Below are 24,452 nucleotides of genomic sequence, written 5' to 3' on the forward strand. Positions count from 1 at the left end.
CGGGTCGTCCCGCTGCCGTCGAGGATTGCCTGCCACTCCTCCCTCCCGCTACTCTACTAAACCCCGCTGTGGAGTGAAGCAGGAACGTGGAAACTGCACCTTCGGTGTGTCAACTGGACGTCTTCGAAGACTCGCTCCAATTCCATACCTGGCTGCCTAACCCAGGCATGGCAGAGGGCTGTTTCCCGTCATGGCAGTGCGACATTACACCCTCGACTTCAAACTCTCTGCGCCAGGTAACCAGCAGCAACGCTCATGATTCCACGCCACTTGCGACCGTTCTGGAAGAAACGGTGTCTAAATTTCGCATCAGGACAAGGGCCTCTGTGTCTGTCCCCTGCACCTCCGCTTCGCTAGCTCATTGTCCACTCAATATAACTACCGCTTTAATGACAAAATGCCTCATGTGTGACCTTAATGTATTGGCACGATAGGGGAAGAGGATATAACAGTCAACGCCGCGTCCGTCTGCGTTTAGTCTATGTGTATGTGCAGGCATGAATGTCTCGCGCCATACAATTCACGAGATAAGCATGCGGTTATTTGACCTTCCGTGCCAGTCGTAGCTAGGTTAGCAGCCACGGCTAACATTAATCTGTCTCTCTAGCCGTTCGTCTCATTAACGGCTAGCCACATCGGGATTGTACTCGAGTGACATGTCTCCTGGCTAGTAGGCTAACTAGCATGCATCGGCTTCCAAATTAGCTATACATATCGGCCATGCGATTTAATCTAAGACTTTTACCCACAGTGCTTCTAAGTCACGTTGAAATGTTTGTAATAAGAAGTTATGCTATAATAATGAACAGAATTCAAAGTAAAGTTTACAGTAGTGCTACGCGGATGTATGCCTGTTAACATACGATAAAGGAATGGGGGATAATATACTGTTACATTTATTTTTAGGCGAACGTGCAGACACTGACACTAGCCACGAGACGAAGTAGCGAACTCATTCATTCATTCGCACGCATAGGTTCTGTTATGTAGATGCAAACCTATGTCATTGTAAAGTATAGCATTTAACTGCTAATGCAGTTAAAGCAGGTGAAAGTCCTTTTACCTCGCTGGTTTAATTTCTCAATTTAGAGAGCATTCTTTGAACTTCCGGTTTTAAGAGTAAAATAAATTGTTTTGCGCTCAATACAAAACATCACAATTTGAGATGATATGTTAGTTAACATAATACAGTCTTATGCATTTATCAGTCTTGCACTACGATTCTTGCGCACCCTGAACCTTAAACCTGTCAAGCACCTGCCACAGACAAACGACAGGCTATAAGTCGCCCAGAGCCTATAGCCTCTCCTCCAGTTGACAGTATGGCAGCGTCTCATCTTCTTCCCCCCTCCCCCCTTCCGCATCAGCCTAGTCGTAGGGTCCAGTTTCAGCGGTATAATATAACCGAGGTTATCTTGGTGAGAGATACCAATTCTGCTGTTATGGTGTTTTATTATGCGTGTGAATTACATAGCTAATGTTTCAGCTGTCATGATGTGACAATAGCGAGAGTGAGAGACTGCTATGTAGAAGAGGATACGCGAGAAAGTGTCGGGGATTAAGAGAGAACAGCGCTGTTGATTGATGAAGTGACAGAAGGACATGGAGAATGTAGGATGAAAAGGGTGACATTTGGTGAGGCAGATGTACAAGGGGGGGATTTAGAAGTGTAGCCTGGACAACAACACAGACAGCTGTAGTAGGGGAGAGATAGATGAAGGGAGGCATAGCCATGATAATATAACATGGAGAGGAAGATGAAGAGAAATGGAGAAATATGAAGGGTGGGCCCACAGCTGTTGGAAAGAGAGTTAGATATTGTTCCTGAAAACATCTGGGGCTGTATTTTGCACTCTGGCGCATGGCGTAAAACTCGTTTTCACCCGCGCAAAGTTTAATTCAGTATTTTGCACGTTTATTTTTTAAACAATGCGCCCAGGGGTCTGGCAATTAACAACCTAGAACAACCTACTGAGGGGCCTGGTGCATTGTCTAAAAATCGCTATTGTACACCTGGTCAGAAGTCTATGGCGAGTTGTATGTTATTTTAAGAGCGTGTTGTCAACAGTCATATTGGCAGGTGCACGCACCATCCTTCTATCATTCATTAACGCACACCAGCGCACGTCCATGCAAAGCATTAGAAATTGCACGATTACAATGGGAAACATAATTAGAATTACGAAATACTGTACATCTCATGATGAGTAGTTATTCACCATCATTTGCAAATTAGTAATGACGGTTAAAAGTGATTAGGGGAGAGGCGAGAGACACATATGGAGCACAGCTGAAGACGCACTGCCACGAGATATAAGCAACTCCTTAGAATGCGCTTTAGAATGTCATGATAGGGCCCCTGATGTTTTACTGCCTTGCAAGTACATGCTTGGCAGTGAAACATTAAATGATTTGTGAGCAATATCTGGTGCGCCGGCTAAATCCTGTTTTATTAGTTGTATTTTGTGTCCAGGCAAAGAAGCCGGGCAGTTGAAGGCCATGGGTGGCAGTCAGGTGGCCTTGGGGCGGGCAGAGAGAGGTGTTGGCGGAGGCGGGGGTAGTTTAGTGGATAAGGAATTTGGCTAGCATGGCAATTGTCACACAAAGTCATCGGTTCGATTCCTCCCTCCCACTGTAGTGCCCTTGAGCAAAGCTCTTAACTCCAAGTTGCTCCAGGGAGACTGGCTTCAGCAATTAGTTCTGTAAGTCGCTTGGGATAAAAGTGTCCGCTAAATACTAAAGAAGTTAAAGACTCCCAGGCAACTGACCTTCTCACAGTCGTCTTATGCATAGGAGGGTGGGGGGCATCTTTAGATAGGGCCAGCGGTTGTCCATCTCTTTCTGTTAAAGCGCGGTGAAATAGACTAGGCAAGGCACATTTACAGTACAGGCCAAAAGTTTGGACACACCTTCTCATTTCAATGCGTTTTCTTTATTTTCATGACTATTTACATTGTAGATTCATCAAAACTATTAATGAACACATGTGGAATTATGTACTTAACAAAAAAGTGTGAAATAACTGAAAACATGTCTTATATTCTAGTTTCTTCAAAGTTGCTATTTTTTTTAATTTAATACCATATTCAGCAAGCCATAACTTGACAAATATTCATCTGTGGGCCAAATAACTTTGCATTCATTCATAGTTGTGATGCCTTCAGTGAGAGTCTACAATGTAAATAGTCATGAAAATAAAGGAAAGACATTGAAATGAGAAGGGGTGTACGGGGACATACCCCCTTCAAAGTATATTATGATTAAGTCCTTGGTGTGTGGGGTGGGGTCCATGGGGAGGAGAGGGTGCTCCTGCTAATAGAGGCTTACAATTTCCCCCCATAGCACCACATATAAGATACATGCCTTATATAGATCCTTTCAAGAGAGTTCCATTATCAGCATCATAGTTGGCCCCACAAGGCTTCTGTTTTAACATTCCATATGTTATCTTAATGCAGAGGAAGTAGATTGGGAACCAAATAGAATGTTCAAGCATTGTTTTTGTTTTTATTGTTGAAAGGGTCTATAGCGTATTTCATACACAGAGGCAATTCAATGTGCCTAGGACAAGGGCATTGCGTGTTCTACGTTCCATGTTTTAACAGTGTGCAGTAACTGTAAGGCTCTGGTCCAGTAAACATTAAACCTCTCTCTCCTCTTTTCTCTCTCCTCTTTTCCCCCTCTCTTTCTTGCTGTCCCTATCTGTGGTCTCTCTCTCTCTCTCTTTCTTTCTCTCTCTCTCTCTCTCTGTCGTGTTAAGTAGCTGACATTCCTGCGACTGTGCGTGGTGTACAGCCTATATTTCAAGAGCAGGAAATGACAGAGACCCTCCACGACACAGAGGGCCATGGATACCTGGCCACCTTCATCGGCAAGAATGGCAGGTGAGTCACTGGCATGCACAGGTAACCTACCTGCGTTGTGTTACAACTGCACAGTTGAGCCCCAGGCTTGAACTTGTGAATTTGCATCATCTTAGACTGTGAGGCTAGCATGGAGGCTAACACACATAGGTCAGGGCTTAAAATTCATTTTCAAAATGGGGGGGGAAATCCCCCCTTAGGCTATTAATGTAGGGGGGATTTACAAGAATTGCAATTTCGATGTAGGGGGGATTTACAAGAATTGCAATTTTGTTACTTCTTCGATACTTTTTTAAAAATGTGTTTGATTTGGGGGCCCCACCACCTTGACGTCATCAGTAATATTGAATATACTGTAGTGGGATCATTCACAACAGTGGCCATCCTAGATTCTGCTTGACTCTATCCACACACACAAACACACACTGAAAATGATGCTTATGTGATATGTTTCTATTTCATATATTTTTTAATTCATATAGAGTGTATTTAGTTAATAATATATAGTATTTTACTAGTAATTACTAGTAGCTAAACATATCTACTAATTTTAATGCTTCATATTGATGTTTAAACTATTACACTTAGGCATATCTTTAATGTGATGTGTAGGTCTAATTGAGTGCCCATTGGTGATGAGTAGATGTAATTGAGTGCCTGTCACTTTAAGAAATACGTGAGAGTAATTAGCCTCCCTTCAGCCTGATGGTTTTAGGCTAGTCGCTAGTGAATAAAAGTTGTGCATAGTGCATAGGATATGTGGATGCAATTAATTATTTTTTCTATGTCATTAGATAAAATAAATGTTCAAAAAACTAACAAGTCGAGGACAATCTTTCTTGGATCAAGTGTTGACGTGACCTGAGCTAGCAGGATAGTTACCAAGGAGCTCTTTCCAGATGTAAAAATTTGCCATGGTTGCGTAGCCTACTATGCGTAGCCTATTTGCGTAAGCGCAAAGTGGTTCTCTCTCTCTCTCTCTCCCCGTGTGTGTGTGTCTGCGTCTGCATGAGGCTATGTTCAATTCAACTCGGTAGTTGATCCGTCTGGTCAATAGCACCGCATTCACGCCACTTCATGATTAGATTAACGTCATCAGACAGGCTGTAAAAGTGTATGCGGGAATTTCCGCAATCCCGCAGTGAAATTTAAGCCCTGTAGGTGCTATAGCGTCATTCATTCATTCATTCATTCATTCCATCATTATTTATTCTCTGAGGTTCATTAAGGGTAGTCCTCATTTTCAGTGAGATTTTTTTGTAACTTGTAAAGTGGTACTCTAAGTCTTCCGGCCTGAAGGAAGGCTGAAAAATTACATTACAGTAATTGATTCAGTTATTGTACAGCACAACATTGTACTTTTTGTATTGTACTTTAACATGGTTAAAAAACAGAGTTTGCGAGATCAAAGCTACTGCAGACAGTTATTGAATTAAAGGGGAGCTATGCAGTTTTTTTTTTGTTTAATTTACCTTAACTCAACAGCTTCGGAGTCATTGGAATGGTTATATGACTTTTTCCGGGTTGAATGGTGGCCGTCTCACTTCCCCCTAGCGTCTGTGAGCGGAAAAAACACTCTTGCAACTTTGGCGCGGGGGGCTTGCGATGTAACGAATTGCTTTACGCCACTACAAACATACAGGCACGGGCTAGAACAAGGTAGCAATGGAGTTTCTCAGACATTCGTCATGGCAGAGCTGGCAAAAAGAAGCAGAAAGTGTGTAAACCATTGTCGGAGGAACAGAGAAAGAGGAAACAGTAGACTGACCGAGTGAGGAGTGTCATAAAATATATACTCTGAATCTGTAGGGGGAGCTCTGTAGAGAAAACTGCGAGCAATAAGCGAGAAAACAGCAAAGAAATTGTCAAAACTGCATAGGGTGCAGGGGTGGGCTAACTTTTTGGCTCAAGGGCCACATTGGGTTTTGAAAATTGGCCGGCGGGCCGCACCCCCCCCCCATGATGTTTTGACATTGACATTGTAAAGTAAACCTTCTCTGAGAAGAGTAAAAAACGCAGTTTGCAGTAAAGCTAACCAACGTCGTCTACCGCAGGAAAACCTAACCTACGTCTACACCTGCCATGATGCTAGTATTGGAAATGTTTCCCAATTGTGAGTCCCCAGACTCTATTCACAAAGTGAAGGAGTCTGGTTTTAGCAGGGTAATTTTTGTTTATCTTTCCTCTCCAACTTAGGCTAGCTCAATAACAGCGGCATTAGTCGGCTCATTATAGCATGAGGACGGGGGAATTCCTCTGTATCTGTGGCACGTTTTTGCCCCATGACGTGTAAATTCCTCTGTGTCTGGCACATTTCTGCCCCATGATGGGTGAATTCTTCTATGTCTGCGGCAGGTTTTTGCCCCCTGATGGGTGAATTCCTCTGTGTCTGCGGCAGGTTTTTGCCCCATGATGGGTGAATTCCTCTGTGTCTGCGGCAGGTTTTTGCCCCATGATGGGATCGCTCTGAAATTCCTCTGTGTCTGTGGCATATTTTTGCCCCCACGACGGATGAATTCCTCTGTGTCTACGGCACGCTTTAAAGGCATTTCGGGCGATATGCCGCCTTTCAGCCTTTTGTCAGCCAAGCACAATTTTTCCCGTTCTGAGCATTGAGGGGGACAATGACGACGGCGGGGGATGCCCAGTGCCCCCCATCCCGCCCCTGGCCAGGTGTGCCCCCCTGCCTCCCAGCCCCGCCGAGGGATGACCATTGATTGGCCGGTTAAGTGCATCCTCCGGGAAACAAAGAGCCGGCCTGTTGTGAGTCCGCGGGTGCTTTGCGGGGCTTTGTACAGCAGATCTGCCGGCTTTGGAGAGCGCTTCCTGTTTTGTGTGTGTGTGTGTGTGTGTATGTGTGTGTGTGGCCACAGCTGGGGACCTTTTGTGCTACGCGGTGTGGCGTGGCGAAGGCCAAATACCAGCGCCGGCCTCGTCCAGCCACTGGGCCAGGAGTGCTGTGCCGCTGGAGCGGGAACAGAGGAGCTGTCACCAGTCACCAGACGAGTTCGGGACACACCCCTGCCACTCCCCTCCGCAGGGCTGCAGAGTTTGGGACACACCTCTGCCACTCCCCTCCTCAGGGCTGCAGAGTTTAGGACACACCCCTGCCCTGCTACTCCCCTCCTCAGGGCTGCAGAGTTTGGGACACACCCCTGCCACTCCCCTCCTCAGGGCTGCAGAGTTTAGGACACACCCCTGCCCTGCCACTCCCCTCCTCAGGGCTGCAGCCTCCTGCACTTATCTGGACTTGTCTGCAGACGGTTTATCTGCACCATAAAACAGCAGACGGTTTAATTACCTGAGATGTGGTGCGCACACCCGATAAGACAAACAGAACTTTTCACTGGTCACTCACGCAGCACTGTAATGCTGGCCACGTCAGGAGAGCTGTAGCCTTTGTTTAGAGATTGAGTTTTCTTGGTCAGGAATGTTGGTGCACAGTAGATGGAAATCAATGCTTCCTGTTTCTGAACATGCATCCTGTGTAAAGGTGACATACTGTACATCAAGTCTGAGAGGGAGCCTGTTTGTGCGTCTTTATCTCTGTATGTCTGTGCTTGCCTGTGTATATGTAGGTCTGAGTCTGTAAGTACTGTCTGTCAGTATCTGTCTGTCTGACTTGACTTGACTGTTTCTCTATCTGTGTGTCTGTCTCCCAGTCTGTCTCTGTCTGTCTGACTTCATCTGTCTGTCTCTGTGTCTCTCTCTGTCTGAATCTTACTGTGTCTGTATCTGCCTGTGTCTCTGTGTCTGTGTGCATGTGTGTGTGTGTGTGTGTGTCTGTATGTGTGTGTCTGAAGTGAAACCAACTTGGCACCAGAAGCTCATCTACTCTTTTTCCATGTGTGTGGGCAGAGGCAGATTCTGCGCCTTACACAGTGGATATTGTCAGTGTTGGTGCGTTTGCGGCAAATAAAAACGGTAGAAAAACAAGACTGGCGATCGCACTCAAAAAGTAGACTTCAAAATTCCAAAAATGTGCGTGCGTGCGTGCGTGCCTGTGCTGATGCAGAAACAGGTGTGTGTGTGTGCGTGCGTGCGTGTGCTGATGCAGAAACAGGTGTGTGTGTGTGCGTGCGTGCGTGTGCTGATGCAGAAACAGTTGTGTGTGTGTGTGTGCGTGCATGCGTGCGTGATGGCGTGCGTGCGTGCCTGTGCTAATGCGGAGACAGGTGTGTGTGTGTGCGTGCGTGATGGCGTGCGTGCCTGTGCTGATGCGGAGACAGGTGCTGTGTGCGTGCGTGACGGCGGCGTGCGTGCGTTTGTGCGTTTGTGCGTGCATGCGTGCCTGTGTGCTGATGCGGAGACAGGTGTGTGTGTGTGTGTGCGTGTGCGTGCGTGCGTTTGTGCGTGCATTCGTGCCTGTGTGCCTGTGCTAATGCGGAGACAGGTGTGTGTGTGTGCGTGCGTGATGGCGTGCGTGCCTGTGCTGATGCGGAGACAGGTGCTGTGTGCGTGCGTGACGGCGGCGTTTGTGCGTTTGTGCGTGCATGCGTGCCTGTGTGCTGATGCGGAGACAGGTGTGTGTGTGTGTGTGCGTGTGCGTGCGTGCGTTTGTGCGTGCATTCGTGCCTGTGTGCCTATGCTGATGCGGAGACAGGTGTGTGTGTGTGTGCGTGCATGTGTGCGTTTGTGCGTGCATGTGTGCCTGTGTGGCTATGCTGATGCGGACACAGGCGAGCAAATGACTTGAAGCCGGCGGTTTAAAAAGTGTCCCTCCACATTTCCCCTGTACCGCTTTAAACCAGGAAAAACAATGAACGATCTCTGGATTTCCCCAGTGCCGGCTCAGACTGCGTCTGGCTCAGACCCGGTGACGGCAGCTGTCGGCTCAGTATTTATGTGCGTTGATGTATCGGCCAGTGACATGCAGGGGTTTGCCCATGGCGGAGAATGCCCCGTTTCCTGCTTTTATCTCCCATTATGTCCTACTCCCATTAACGTTACTGCCCAGTTTAGTGCAGTGCAGTTCAGTTCCGTCACTTCATTGTCCCAAAGGGAAACGTGTCTCACAGTCAGGTACACGGGACAATAAATGCACAACAATACAGTACAAAAATAAACAACATTAAAACACAAACATGCTGTGCAAAAATAAACAACAATATAAAACCACAAACATGTTGTGCAAAAATAAACAACAACATTAAACCACAAACATGCTGTGCAAAAATAAACAACAACATTAAACCACAAACATGCTGTGCAAAAATAAACAACAACATTAAACCACAAACATGCTGTGCGCAGATGCCATGTCCTCACCTCAGTGTTAATCAGCTGGTGGTGTTCAAAATATCAAAGTGCATAATGCAGTATGGTTTGGTAGTGTGCAAATGATGCAGTATGGTTTGGTAGTGTGCAAATGATTCAGTATGGTTTGGTAGTGTGCAAATTATGCTGATTTATTGCATAGGGAACAAAGGAGATGCCACTCCTATTGCACAGTAAAGTGGTGCTCTGAGTCTGTGTGTGTGTGTTTGTGTGTGTGTGTGTTAGTGTTTGTGTGTGTGTGTGTGTGTGTGTGTGTGTGGTGCTCTGAGTCTCCGAGAGTGTGTGTGAGTGTGTGTGTGTGGTGTGCTCTGAGTCTCTGTGTGTGTGTGTGTGTGTGTGTGGTGCTCTGAGTCTTCGGCCTGAAGGAAGAGAGGGAAGGGAGTGTTGTGCAGGGCTGATGGGGAGAATGGTGTGTGTGTGTGTGTGTGTGTGTGTGTGTTTGTGTTGAGATTGTTCTCTGTTAACCATTTATTGCCTTGTTTTGCTGTTTGTTTCGGATCCTTGTGTGGTTTAATGGTCTATGCCGCCTTTTGGAGCAGGTTTCTCGGCAGACTGCCTGATCTTTTCCTCCAAAAATCTTGTTGTAGCCCCTTGTTTTAGTGTTACCATTTACTTTGAGAAGGTCACCACATGGTCTGTGTTCCTCTTCCCTCACCAGGTTTGCCGTTCTTCGAGTGCACTCCCACGGTCTGGTGACCTTTGACCTGCAGTGTTGTGAGGGAGACGACGCAACTCAAGTGGACAATGTAGGTCACATTCATTCACACCTCGCCTTTATCCACATCCACTTGGAGACCTATGCATTTACATTCGTTAATACAATGTAGCAGACGCTTCTGTCCAAAGCGCCTTACATATGACAGTTCTATTACAAGGACCATTGTCCCCGGAGCAACTCTGGGTTAAGTGCCTTGCTCCAAGGGCACAGTGGTGGAATACCTACATACCTTTATTCACACAGTGCCTAATACAGATACAGTTAGGCAATTTTTTTTGTATAGCACATTTAAAAAACAACAACAGTTGAAAAAGATAAAATAGTAAAATAATAGTATAAAATAATGAGCTTAATAATACAAAGTAGATCCCAGATCAAAGCAATAATAATAAGAATATGTACAAGGTAATAATCTGAAATATGATAGTGGTGGTGTGTGTATGTGTGTGTGTGTGTGTGTGTGTGTGTGTGTTGCGGGGGGGGGGGCTGATTTAAAAGCTATAGAGTAGAAATGAATAAACACAGCATGCAAGCTCAATGGACCGCAGTCCCAGGTCATGGTGTCGTTGGCACCTTCCTCCTCTGTGTACAGGAATGGAGTGTATGTGTGTCCAGTCCTGGGATCTGGCTCTGCCCGTCAATCTGTCAAAGGCTGTCAATCACGAGGGGAAGAGTGAATCCTCTGGGGCCCGAGGGGGAATAGTGTCTGTTGCAGGGAGCTACCAATTCAATTGGGCAGTCTTGGCCTACTGGTTAGGGTTTCGGGCTTGTAACCGGAGGGTTGCCGGTTCGATCCCCGACCAGTAGGCACGGCTGAAGTCCCCTTGAGCAAGGCACCTAACCCCTCACTGCTCCCCGAACGCCGCTGTTGTTGCAGGCAGCTCACTGCGTCGGGATTAGTGTGTGCTTCACCTCACTGTGTTCACTGTGTGCTGAGAGTGTTCACTAATTCACAGATGGGATGAATGCAGAGACCAAATTCCTTGTATACACAAGTATATTTGGCCGAGAAAACTGATTTACAATGACATTTTACAAAAGAGTAACTCAAAGGTTGGACGTTAAATTAAAAGAGCAACTGAACGGTTGAAAATTAAATCAAAACAGCAACTCAGCGGTTGGATGTTAAATTAAAACAGCAACTGGAGGTTTGACGTCACGTTAGATTAAAACAACTCAAAGGCTGGACGTTAGCTTTGAATCTGACGGCCAACCTTGAGTTGGTTTGTGTGTGTGTGTGTTGGGGAGGGAATCCTGTATGCTGTGGGAGTTCTGTGTGCTGTGTGGGAGCCAAGGATGAGTTGGTCATTTGTGTGTGTGTGTGTGTGTGTGTGTGTGTGTGTGTGTGTGTGTGTGTGTGTGTGTGTGGTGGGGAGGTAGCCCTGTGCTGTTAGGGACCTGAGGATGTGATGAGGGTTAATGAGGTTTACTGGCCGCCTCTGCACTTCCTCGTTTCACCCACAACATCATGTGACGCAGGAACGCTGCCAACCTCAGGCCACTCACAAAAAACACATGAACACTAATAAGAACACCCACAAGAACACCCACAAGAACACTCACAAGAACACCCACAAAAACACTCACAAGAACACTCACAAGAACACAAGAACACCCACAAGAACACCCACAAGAACACCCACAAGAACACAAGAACACCCACAAGAACACCCACAAGAACACAAGAACACTCACAAGAACACTCACAAGAACACAAGAACACTCACAAGAACACAAGAACACTCACAAGAACACTCACAAGAACACCCACAAGAACACTCACAAGAACACCCACAAGAACACCCACAAGAACACCCACAAGAACACTCACAAGAACACAAGAACACTCACAAGAACACCCACAAGAACACTCACAAGAACACCCACAAGAACACAAGAACACTCACAAGAACATTCACAAGAACACTCACAAGAACACCCACAAGAACACTCACAAGAACACCCACAAGAACACCCACAAGAACACTCACAAGAACACAAGAACACTCACAAGAACACTCACAAGAACACAAGAACACCCACAAAAACACCCACAAGAACACTCACAAGAACACAAGAACACTCACAAGAACACTCACAAGAACACAAGAACACCCACAAGAACACCCACAAGAACACTCACAAGAACACTCACAAGAACACCCACAAGAACACATCTGAAATCCTCTACTAATGCAACTCTATAGAGTATATAGTTATCATGCTCTTTTCCTGATGTCATCCTACGGTTGCTGAGTGACATTCGAATGAGTTGATGGTCATATTTAAAATTAAAGAGACCACTGCACATTTGAATATGACCATTAACTCATTTGATTTGAGTCTGATTTGAATATGACCATTAACTCATTTGATTTGAGTCTGATTTGAATATTACCATTAACTCATTTGATTTGAGTCTGATTTGAATATGACCATTAACTCATTTGATTTGAGTCAGATTTGAATATGACCATTAACTCATTTGATTTGACTCCAGAGCTGTATAATAAATAAACCTTAAAATACCTTTAACCGCTTTCTCCATATGTGATATGCTCTTTTGAAATGAATGATGTTAGCATGATTTTCTGTTCCTCATTTCTGATAAATGAGGGTGATGTATTGTCTGATTATCAGTAATCTAGATCTCAATATGAGTGTTGGTTCAGTGGTCTGGTTAGTCATCACCACTAATGTCGCCATGGTTTCTGCTGTTTAACCACAAACCACCTTTCTTCTTGCAGCTGCTGAATGCACTAGAAAATAAAATGAAGACCCTCTTTCATGGGAACATAAAGCGGAGTAAGAGGTGGGTACACACACACACACACACACACACACACACACACACACACACACACACACACACACACACACACATTTCTTCATTGGCCATAGCGACTTGTATATGTCATGTACAAGGCCCACTGTCCTCAGAGCACTTTGGGGTTAAGTGTCTTGCTCAAAGGCACAACGGTGGAGGCCGGGTCTTGAACCTGTGACCTTTCAGACTACTGCATGCCAGCCCATGTGCGTAACCAGACTACTGCATGCCAGCCCATGTGCGTAACCACTGCACTACCACCTCCTGGGTCATGCACTCACACAATTATTATGACTATAGTTAGTATTTGATACGGAGACTCAACCTCAAATCAGACGCACACACACACAAGCTAACTGTGCGCTAGGAGTTACCGGTGGGAGAAATCTGATTTCTTAATACTGTCAGTTGAACCGCTGGAGAGTTACATCAGAAGAGTTGCGTCATCTAAAGCTGTCAAGGACTGTTGCAGACTGTGGTTGAGTTGAGACTGAAAAACACTTTGTGTGTGTGTTCTTGTGACATTTGGTTATATGTGTGTGTGTGTGTGTGTGTGTGTGCGTGGGTGTGTGTGTGTGTGTGTGTGTGTGTGTGTGTGTGTGTGTGTGTGTGTGTGTGTGTGTGTGTGTGTGTGTGTGTGTGTGTGAGTGCGTGTATGTTTATGAACACTTGGGTGTGTATGATACGTGTATGAACGTGTGTGTGTGTATGTGTGTGTGTATGTGTGTGCGTACGCTAGGCTCCCAGCACTGAGACGAGGGGACAAGGTGGACTGCTACTGGCCTACTGCAGATGGGCGTCTGGTGGAGTATGACATCGATGAGGTCGTGTACGAGGAGGACTCGGTGTACCAAAACATCAAAATCTTACACTCGAGGCAGTTTGGCAACATCCTCATCCTCAATGGAGACGTCAGTAAGTCAATCACATCCAGTAGCACACACACACACACACACAAACACACACACACACGCTCTAATGCAGACACATGTGCAGACTGCACATTGGTCTGTCACTTTAGCCCCATGAACAGACAGTGACTCAGAATGGCCAACAGCAGTGGATTAGATGGGTCACTGGTCAGCTGACCAAGAGATTCTAGAAGCAGAACTCTAGAGGCAGAACTCTGGATGCAAATCTCTTGAGGCAGAACTCTTGAGACACAGAACTCTTGAGACACAGAACTCTTGAGACAGAACTCTTGAGACAGAACTCTTGAGACAGAACTCTTGAGGCAGAACTGTTGAGACAGAACTCTTGACATAGTGTCCTAACCGGATCCGAGCGAGCGACTATCTTGTAGCATTCGGTGTTAACTGTCTACACTGAATCTGTTAAATAAGCCCTACTATTGCATAATTATTGCGTATAATTGAGGCAGAACTCTAGAGGCTGAAATCTACACTTTACTGGTTGCTGTATTCCTCTGTCCGGTTCTAATGGTTCTATGTGTGGATGTGACTGAGTTCTAGTATAGCTGAGAACAGGGGCCTGGTCGTGAGTATAGCTGAGAACAGCAGTCTGGTTGTGCTGTGGTTGGGTTCTAATGGTTCTATATGTGTGGATGTGACTGAGTTCTAGTATAGCTGAGAACAGAGGCCTGGTCGTGAGTATAGCTGAGAACAGAGGCCTGGTCGTGAGTATAGCTGAGAACAGAGGCCTGGTCGTGAGTATAGCTGAGAACAGAGGCCTGGTCGTGAGTATAGCTGAGAACAGAGGCCTGGTCGTGAGTATAGCTGAGAACAGAGGCCTGGTCGTGAGTATATCTGAGAACAGAGGCCTGGTCGTGAGTATAGCTGAGAACAGAGGCCTGGTCGTGCAGCTGTGGTTGGTTTATATTCCAAACCGATGCGCTTTATCTTGGTCTCTCAATGTTTTGACCCAGTCGGAAGGCAGGGTTCCCACGGTCTCACGAAGCAGTCTGGAAATCTAAACCACATGCCCGCAGATGCCTCAGTACAGTGTACAATCGTGCACATTGTGTTGTAGAACATGTTGTTCCTTAGGACACATGCTTGTCCAAGCCATACATTTCCAGGTGTGAACCACGTCATGTTTGTGGTCGTCCTGTGTATCTAATGAAATCTCTGAGCGTGTCATAGACAGTGACTACTGGTGTATATTTGTGTAATTGTCCCTCTCTGTCTGGAATGTTTGGACATCAGTGTGTGTGTGTGTGTGTCTTTGTGTTATTCTCCATGTTTTAATCTTGTGCTCTGTGTGTGTGTGTGTGTGTGTTTGTTCCCCATGTTTTAATCTTGTGCTCTGTGTGTGTGTGTGTGTGTTTGTTCCCCATGTTTTAATCTTGTGCTCTGTGTGTGTGTGTGTGTGTGTGTGTGTGTGTGTGTGTGTGTGTGTGTGTGTGTGTGTGTGTGTCCAGACCTGGCGGAGAGTGACCTGGCGTACACGCAGGCAATCATGGGCAGTGGGAAGGAGAGCTACGCGGGGAAGGAGGTGCTGATCCTGGGGGGAGGCGACGGAGGCATCCTCTGTGAGGTGGTCAAGCTCAAACCAAAGATGATCACCATGGTGGAGATATCCTTTCAGTCCTGGCTAACACACACACACACACACACACATGCTCACACACACACACACACACACACACACACACACACACACACACATGCTCACACACACACACACATGCTCACACACACACACACACACACACACACACACACACACATGCTCACACACACAGACACATGCTCACACACACACACACTCACACACACACACACACACACATGCTCAAACACACATGCTCACACACACAGACACATGCTCACACACACACACAGACAGACACATGCTCACACACGCACACACACACATGCTCACAACCACACACACACAGACACATGCTCACAACAACACACACACAGACACATGCTCACAACCACACATTCACACACACACATGACACATGCTCACAAACACTCAAACCAAAGATAAATATCATGTGGAGATATCCTTTCTGTTCTCACACACACACACACACACACACACACACACAAAAGCACTTGTTCAAACGGTCAATAATAACAATACATTTAAAGGGGAACTATGCATTTTTTTAGCTTAATTTACCTGAACTCAACAGCTTTGGAGTCATTGGAATGGTTATATGACTTTTTCCGGATTGAATGGTGGCCGTCTCACTTCCCCTTATTGTCTGTGAGCGGAAAAACCAGAAGTCAGAAAGTCAGAGTCAGAAAGTCTCGCGATGTAACAAATTGCTTTACGGCACATACACGCCAGACATCGGCTAGAACAAGCTAGCGATGGAGTTTCTCAGACATTTGTCGTGGCAGAGCCGGCGAAAAGAAGCAGAAAGCAAGTAAACCGTTGTCGGAGGAACAGAGAAAGAGGAAACGGCAGAATGACCGAGCAAGGAGTTTCGTAAAATATATACTGTACTCTGAAGCTGTAGGGGGAGCTCTGTAGAGAAAAACTGCTCTGAATTGCCAAAACTGCATAGGGTCTCTTTAATTTGTATAATGCCTTTCAAAACAATCAAAGACGCTTAAATTAATCCAGAGATGATCACTATGGTGGTTAATTCTTTCACTGCTCAGACAAACCTAAACACACCCAAACACACACTTAAACACTTAAACTCCTGTGGGGTGTGCCATCCCTGAGCCGGGCGGTGCTAGCATAGTGGTTAAGGAGCTGGGCTAGCATGCAGTAGCCTGAAGAGTTGTGGGTTCAATTCCCGGCTCCCACCGTTGTGCCCTTGAGCATGGCACTTAACCCCAAGATGCTCCGGGGATAATGTAATCCCTTGTAATATAGTTGACATGTGTAAATCACTTTGGATTAAAAGTATCTGCTAAATGAATACATGTACATGTAAATAAGGCACGACCAGCAAATCGAAATGCTGGATGTAAACATCTTAGCAGCCGTGCATAAACACGCCGCATGCACCTGCCAGCCACTTGACCTCTAACCTGTGACCTTTGTGGGATGGTGACTCATGACCCTGAGGTGGTGTGTGTGTGTGTGTGTGTGTGTGGGGCTTCCTTAACCACTCTTCATGTACATCGACCAGTTGGTGATTGATGGCTGTCGGAAGCACATGCGGAAGACGTGTGGAAATGTCTTGGATAACCTGAAAGGAGACTGTTACGAGGTGAGCATTCTAAACTGACTGTTACGAGTTGAGCGTTACACCCTGACTGTTACGAGGTGAGCATTATAACCTGACTGGTATTAACTGAGCGTTATAACCTGAAGAGAGGCAGTTATTAGGTGAGCGTTACAACCTGACTGTTACGAGGTGAGCATTATAACCTGACTGTTAGTAGGTGAGCGTTACAACCTAAAGAGAGATTATTATGAGGTGAGCATCATAACCCCACTGTTATGAGATGAGCGTTACAATCTGACTGTTACGAGGTGAGCGTTATAACCTGCCTGTTATTAAGTACTTGTTATAACCTGAAAAGAGACATACGAGGTGAGCGTTATAACCTGCCTGTTATTAGGTGAGCGTTACAACCTAAAGAGAGACTATTATGAGGTGAGCTTCCTAACCCCACTGTTATGAGGTGAGCATTATAACCTGAGGACGCTGATGTTGATAACCTGAAGAGACTGTTAAGGTGAGGATGCAGGATGTGATAACATGTCATGAGACTGTTACTAGGATGATGACCTCACCAGCCTAACTTTGGTGGTAACGATGACTTGAACGGAGGTTTTTACCAGGTGAAGATGGAGTGACCTCTGTATTTCATTCCTGGTTCCCAACCGGGTCACGGCTTTAAGCCTCATTCCTGGGTTCCTCCCATAACAGGGTCAGAGATTTTTTATGTAGATCTGATGTTTCACAAGGTCTCACTTAGTACTGTCGGTACGAAAAACGGCAGCTACAGTGTTACACTCTGGGGGCATAGTCATAATCACACACACACACACACACACACACACATAGTGTAGCACTGTAGATGCCTAGCTGCTCTAGATGTTGACTGCAGCAAGCAGGTAACACCGATTCTCTTTTCTTTTTTTTTAGTACCGACAGTACTCGGTGAACTCGAGAAACAGAAATCAATGTGAGAAATGGGCGGATTTCTCCTTTAAGCCACATGTCTCTGTCCACCCAGAGCTCAGGCAGCGCCTGGACAAAGCGCATGGCCAGATCTGAGCTGAATTTGGCTGCACTCTGGCTGCGGAATGGTGTTTACAATAAGCAAAAGTTCAACAGAAGTACAGCATTCTTCAGTTTATCGTGCTTGCTTTTCTAAATCTATTTTCTGCCTGTGTCAACTGTCCTATTTGGCGAGCCAGCGTATTTTAAGAGAGGAGCAGCGCGGTGTTGTGAAGTCAAAGGCGCCAAGAGAAGAAAATGACATTTTGTGCCAGACCGCTTGTTTGATCCGTGAGCGCTTACACTGACGATGGCTTAGGCCGAAACGCATCTGTGGACATGGCATTAATCAATAAATACGTAATGAGAAAAAACTTGAGAGTGCGGTTTTTCTACTCTAATCCTACATGAGAGCGGCGCGCTCCGCTTTCGACGTTCAGTTACTTCGATTCCATCGTTTTCAACCCAACCCCGCCAAACCCTTTTTCCGTCACCATGTAGATTACAATTCAGTTCTATTTTCATCTGTGTCGCTCAATAAAATTGGATGTTTATGAGTTGAACATTTTGCGGCTGGTGTGCGTGGGAATAGTGACGGAATGTGTCAGCGCTCGCATGCCGGTGCCTATACGGTCAGGGGTTAGGGTTGACTTGGGTTATTAAAGGAGAATCTGGCGATTTTTCACAGCCAGAATTCCCCTTTAATCATTTATAATACTTAATAGTTGTATTAAGACTTTTCTTGATATTTTCTGTTTGTTTAACTTATCTCTGCATCACCCCCCCCCCCCCCCCCCCCCCCACCCCCTCTCTCTAGGTGCTGGTAGAAGATTGCGTACCTGTGCTGAAGAAGTTTGCGCAGGAAGGCAGGACGTTTGACTACGTCATCAACGACTTGACTGCAGTTCCAATCTCTACGGCACCAGAGGAGGGTAAGCTTTTTCTGGAACGTTCCGTGTTCCCATCTCCATTTCCTCTGGGAGACTTCACAGACATCTTAGAACTTAGAGCTGACCGTAACTTACTTTCAGTCACTCACATACACACACTTGGCCGAGAATTAAGAAGGTCGACGTTTACGTGATGATGAAGGTGTTTGAATACCAGCCAATCAGAAAGATTATCATGGAAAATATAATATAATGTTGTTTTATAACAAAACTCATAATGATAGATTTGTATGTTTTTTATGTATTTATTTATTGCTTTTATTTTTCCTTCCAACTTTCTGTGGCCCCTCACTTTGAAAACCACTGATAAAGAGTAATATAATTTAATGCAAAGTCATGTGGACACACACACACACACACACACACACACACTGGTGTTGACTGGATGCTGGGTGACCAGTGCAGTAGCGTGAGTCTCTTCGTCCTGTCCTGTCTCTTTCAGACTCCACCTGGGAGTTCCTGAGGCTGATCCTCGACCTGTCCATCAAGGTGCTGCGGTCCACGGGGAAATACTTCACACAGGTGAGAATGTACTCCATACAGGTGAGACAGGTGAGACAGGGGATGGCGTATGTTGTAAAGGTAAAATTCAGGTATATTACAGACGCTTCTATCTAAACCAGTTTACAGAAAATTGTTGGCTGCATTTCAAGTGCTGAATGCCACAGTGCACAATAAAGTCTCTACTCGGCGCCCCATCCATCAAATCTGGTTTATGATTAGGAAGCGTCCTCCCTAGCCGTCTGTTGTTCACCTGGCAAGATCTACATGCACCAGTGTGCACTTGCTTGGGTTGGACAGCACATCTTTATGTTGTGTTCTCTAGTTCAAACTGGCAGCATGTGATGGGGTGGGGTGGGTAAAACCTGTTTTTGGGTTGGGTTTTGTATATAACTAAACTTTCTGTTGCATCGTAGGATACCATTGTTTGAATGTTGTGTTGCGCTGCAGGGTAATTGTAATAGTGTTAATATAAAGTTGTTTTAAAGGGACACCAGGCAACATTTTTGTGTTAATTAATAATCTTCGTAAGTCGGTATATGGTTAAATGACTCATTACAGGGCGAATGAAGACTCTCTCGCCCGCCCCTACTGCCTGTAGGAAGAATATCCCGCTTGCAAGTTCAGTGTACCCGCCGACCTACAGTCTCACAAAGTCTCAGACATCTCGAGAAGCAGGATCAGTTTACATCCTACATCCACAGCACAGAGGCAGGCTAACGAAACGCTAGCGATTGTTGCAAACGTGTGTATAATGTCAGAGCCGGCGAAGAAGCAGCGAAAACCCTTGACGGAAGATGCAAAGAAAAGGAAAAGAGCTTCAGACCGAGCGAGGGCTTGCGTACGTATCGACACGTACAGACGCTAGGGGGAGTTTCGTAGAGAAAAAGCATCGGGCTTGCCTGGTGTCCCTTTAATGTTGTGTTGTGCTTTAGGGTGGGTAATTGTAATAACGTTAATATAACATTGTTTTAATGTTGTGTTGTGCTTTAGGGTAATTGTAATAACGTTAATATAACGTTGTTTTAATGTTGTGTTGCGCTGCAGGGTAATTGTAATAACGTTAATGTAATGTTGTTTTACTGTTGTGTTGTGCTTTAGGGTAATTGTAATAACGTTAACGTTGTTTTAATGTTGTGTTGCGCTGCAGGGTAATTGTAATAACGTTAATGTAATGTTGTTTTAATGTTGTGTTGTGCTTTAGGGTAATTGTAATGACGTTAATATAACATTGTTTTAATGTTGTGTTGCGCTGCAGGGTAACTGTGCGAACCTGACTGAGGCTCTGAGCCAGTATGAGGAGCTGCTAGGCAGGCTGTCGTGCCCTGTGGATTTCTCCAAAGAGCTGGTGTGTGTGCCCTCCTACATGGAGCTGTATCCTTCAGTGAACTAGGGACAATTCTGTAGCATTCCACACTGCACTTTTCCACTGACTTGCATTGTGTTTAACAAAGCGCCACATGTGGCACAAAGTGGTATTACAAGAGAAATGGCCCGGCGCTAGCTGGCTTGCATGCTAACTTCAGTGGATATCTGGGCAACACAGAGCATAGGCGTTGGTTGCTCTTTTTGACATTGCATCATCATCAACTGTTATGTTTTTATATTCTGTTGCTCTTTCTAGGTCATTTTTGAATGTTTTAAATCAAATCAAATAAACTTCACATACCTCCTTTGAATCACACACTCTGTGGTAGGCTACACAGACAAACACCTAGGCAGTGAATGATCACCTGCCACAGCGAGACAGATGGTGTGATCAGACTTAAAGGGAAACTTGGCAGGATTAGCTATATTTCCCCCTCTGCTGGAGAAGTTGAACATTATGCTATTTCAAACTGCAGAAAAAGGTAGCGATAAAGCACATGGATTTGTTTACAAGTTAGCGAAACGGTTAGCATAAGTTCGGCAGAACAATGTGGATGTTACAAGGTAAGAAACACGATTTAAAACGAGTTTCTTGTTTCTCACTTCTCTTACCGAGACGGTAGTCCCAATGTTGCAAGGTTGGTTTTCCGCCTGGGGACGCTAGGGGGAGCGGAAACAGTCACTGGAACAGGCCATTTAACCATCCAAATGATTTCTAAACGGATTTATTGAGTTAAAATAGTTGCCAAGTACCCCTTTAAGTTGAGTGCACTATTAGGGTAAGTCCTTTATTTAGGAATGATAGTATAGAGAGCAGCTACAGTACTGATAGACAGCATTAGTGCACACAGAAGGCCGTTCTCTCCTTAACCAAGTGCCTCAGGTGGGTTTTCTACACCGTCTGGAAGAAGTAAAACTGCCCCCTGACCCCTGCCCCCCCTTTTCTAGTCCTGCTTTTCTCTCCTTTCCCTCCTGTTCTTGTCGCCCCTCCGTGACCCTGCGACCTTGACCCTCTCAGCGGAGCCCACGAGCGTGGGGAGGAGACGGCCGCGTGCGTCTCCAGAAGCTGGCACGTCTCTGCACACACTCTTTAAGACTCTCACTTTGTTCACTCTCCCTCTGTGTCCAGCAGGACCCAACCCCAAACCTGCCGCACATGCTTGCTTGTTTGTTTGTTTGTTTGTTGTTTGTAGCCGTGGTTTTTATTACTATGTGTATTGATATTACTATTATTTTCCTATTTTGTGTTTTTGAAATCACACAGATTGTATTTTTGTTCGTGTAGTTGGGTTTAAGTTTTTTTTTTTTCCCTTTTTTGGTGTTGAAGATGTTGAGTGAATGATTATGTGTGTGTGTGTGTGTGTGTGTGTGTGTGTGTGTGTGTGTGTGTGTGTGTGTGAGAGAGAGAGAGTGTGTGGTGGGGTGGGATGCGGTGCTGAGTACACTGAAGCCTTGGGAGTGATGGTGACGCGGGTTTTACACTCTAGTCGGTCCGTCACCGGCCTCTGGATGAAACGAGAAGATCAGTAGCAAGGTTGAAGGGATTTTATTGCTGCTGCGTTGGACAGACTGCAGGTGGACCCTGAAGCAGATCTGACCCTAATCTGACCTGGTTCTGGTCCTGATCTGACCTGATTCTGACCCTAATCTGACCTGGTTCTGGCCCTAATCTATCTTGGTTCTGGCCCTAATCTGTCCTGGTTCTGGTCCTAATCTATCTTGGTTCTGGCCCTAATCTGGTTTAAACGTGGGTCAGATCATTTGTGGATCTGGGTTAGACTAAGGATAGATCTGCCCTAAGGTCACCTGCGGTCTGGGGAATGGGATTTGACTCATGGTGCTTCATAGTTTGTATGATGCCAGTGTTGCATTCTGGGAATAGGCAGTGTTGCATTCTGGGAAAGCCAGGACCTTGGGCCTCTAAGGCCCTGCCCCCAGAATTTGAAGTGTCCAAAAATGGTTTAAAAGGGAAATGGGCACTATGGTTTCTCTCCTTTTTGTTTTTGCATAACTGTGAAGAATGTTTTACCTTTTTAAATGATTTGCGCCTTCTTAGTTGGTTTCCCTGCTTGAAATTGTTTTTACTTTTATTTTCCTGTTTTAAATTTGGCGCATGTTTTTGAGGAAAGGATTTTACTGAATGTAGCTTGCAAATACACACACATTCATGCCTTTTTATTCATACACGGTGCTTTGGTGACTATTTATTTTGACTGATTCTTACCAAATATTGTTTTCCCCTGAACAGTGGAACACCTGTGTGAAGTCCTGGTATTAAAGCCCTCTTGGAGAGATCTCGGCATGGCTGTCTGTTTTATGGTTTTGGTGTGTGTGAGTCTCCACACTGCAAAAACTTCTTGTCTAACCAAGTGTTATTAATCTTATATTAAGCTACATCTTCTGCTAAGTTAGTGTCATTTTTACTTATTTTAAGACAAATTATCAAGAAAACAAGCAAATTTGGCTGGATAAGACATTTTAATTTAATAAGAGCTAGGTAAGTGTCTTCTATACTAAACGCATTACCTACTAAATTTTTTCCCTCCTAATATAAGATTAATAACACTTAGTTAGATATCAGTTTTTGCAGTGCACTGGTAACTGAACACAAGAGCTTTGCTAGTAGCCGGTAACCAGGTGGTAGAGGGTGGATGGGCTGGTGAAGGTCTGCTCTTTGAGCAGTAGCCAGTCAGTCAGGATAGGGCCTGCCCTCTCTCACTCTATCAGAGCGGTAGTCAGTCAGAGTCAGGATAGGGCCTGCCCTCTCTCTCTATCAGAGACAAACTCCTACGCTCTATGTAACATATGAATAAATCTTGTAGAGGTTTGGGAGTAAAGTGACTTATGAATGAATGAATCGATGTAGAGGTTTGTGAGCAAACAGTGACTTATGAATGGATGAATCTTGTAGAGGTTTGTGAGTAAACAGTGACTTATGAATGGATGAATCTTGTAGAGGTTTGTGAGCAAACAGTGACTTATGAATGGGTGGATCTTGTAGAGGTTTGTGAGCAAACAGTGACTGCTGCATCACAGTCTGGTTGAGTTCCAGGATAACCTTAGAGCAGTACTGTACACATCAATGTGATTTCTGGGCTGGACACTAATAGCTGCACAGTGATGAAACTCATTCACATTAGTTTTCATATCAGTACATTTAATTATTTATTTATTTATGAGTTGAAAATGACTCAGCACGCCATCTACTGGTTAGAATCAGCCATGGCCAGTTGGCTCATCATTCATCTCTGTCACGACACAGACTCTCAGTCCAGTGAACTCATTGTCCTTCCACAGAACATAATCCTGCATAGGGGTCGGTCAATATACATTTTAAGGGCTGATGTCGATATTCATCAATAATGGCTTGGGGCGGCCTATAATCAATATTTGGCTGTTATTTTGGGCTGTTGTACATTTAGACTCTTTGGCAGTTAGCTTTTGAAAATACCTTCTATATGAGAAACAACAGGTGACTGCAGTAGTTTCTTTAATTATATAATAATAATAATTATAATTTCTATTGCTTTCTTTAAAATTATGTGGATGGAGATAGGCAGACCGAGGGGTATAGTTACAGTTTAAAGGTACAGTTAGAGTTTAAAGGTGTACTTCTAATCACAGCTGCTCTTCCAGAGGTGTAAAAGTTGCTACTAATGAGAGGAACAGAACAGTAGGCCTACCTCTGCTCTGCCTCGACTCTATCTTCACGCTGCTGCGTGTGATGCAGGTGGACATAGCGTACTTACTGACCACCACCTATAGAGGGCGTTGTAATGGTTAAGACAATTTATGCAGAAAATGTAGGCCATGCCATAAATCCCAATTAACATTTTAAAAAATCTGA

At 45.1% G+C, this 24,452-nt stretch overlaps 1 protein-coding gene across 2 annotated transcripts; it reads left to right on the top strand.

Annotated features, from left to right (window-relative positions):
- On the top strand, nt 1–22,899 carry sms (spermine synthase). Of its 2 annotated transcripts, none has more exons than XM_076273967.1 (11): nt 1–236; nt 3,761–3,884; nt 9,799–9,886; nt 12,606–12,670; nt 13,425–13,600; nt 15,066–15,220; nt 16,737–16,826; nt 18,604–18,718; nt 19,179–19,258; nt 20,496–20,611; nt 21,489–22,899. In XM_076273967.1, exons 1-11 carry the CDS (start codon nt 191–193, stop codon nt 21,517–21,519), a joined length of 1,086 nt encoding a protein of 361 aa, XP_076130082.1. In that variant the 5' UTR covers nt 1–190; the 3' UTR covers nt 21,520–22,899. The 2 variants fall into 2 exon arrangements, with proteins under 2 accessions (XP_076130082.1, XP_076130083.1); XM_076273968.1 differs by having other exon boundaries at nt 2–236; nt 3,764–3,884.
- The last annotated feature ends 1,553 nt before the right edge of the window (nt 22,900–24,452 follow it).

Source organism: Alosa pseudoharengus, unplaced genomic scaffold (genome assembly GCF_046254945.1).
Source record: "Alosa pseudoharengus isolate Yale_2024_CS ecotype anadromous, Long Island Sound unplaced genomic scaffold, YU_APseudo_1.1 YU_APseudo_1.1_scf_8, whole genome shotgun sequence".
Classification (NCBI taxonomy): domain Eukaryota; kingdom Metazoa; phylum Chordata; class Actinopteri; order Clupeiformes; family Clupeidae; genus Alosa; species Alosa pseudoharengus.

Coding starts and splice junctions, on each gene's coding strand:
- sms (XM_076273967.1), top strand. CDS start 191: ATGGCAGTGCGACATTACACCCTCGACTTCAAACTCTCTGCGCCAG. Junction 3,885..9,798: donor TTCATCGGCAAGAATGGCAG/GTGAGTCACTGG, acceptor TTCCCTCACCAG/GTTTGCCGTTCTTCGAGTGC. Junction 12,671..13,424: donor AACATAAAGCGGAGTAAGAG/GTGGGTACACAC, acceptor TGCGTACGCTAG/GCTCCCAGCACTGAGACGAG.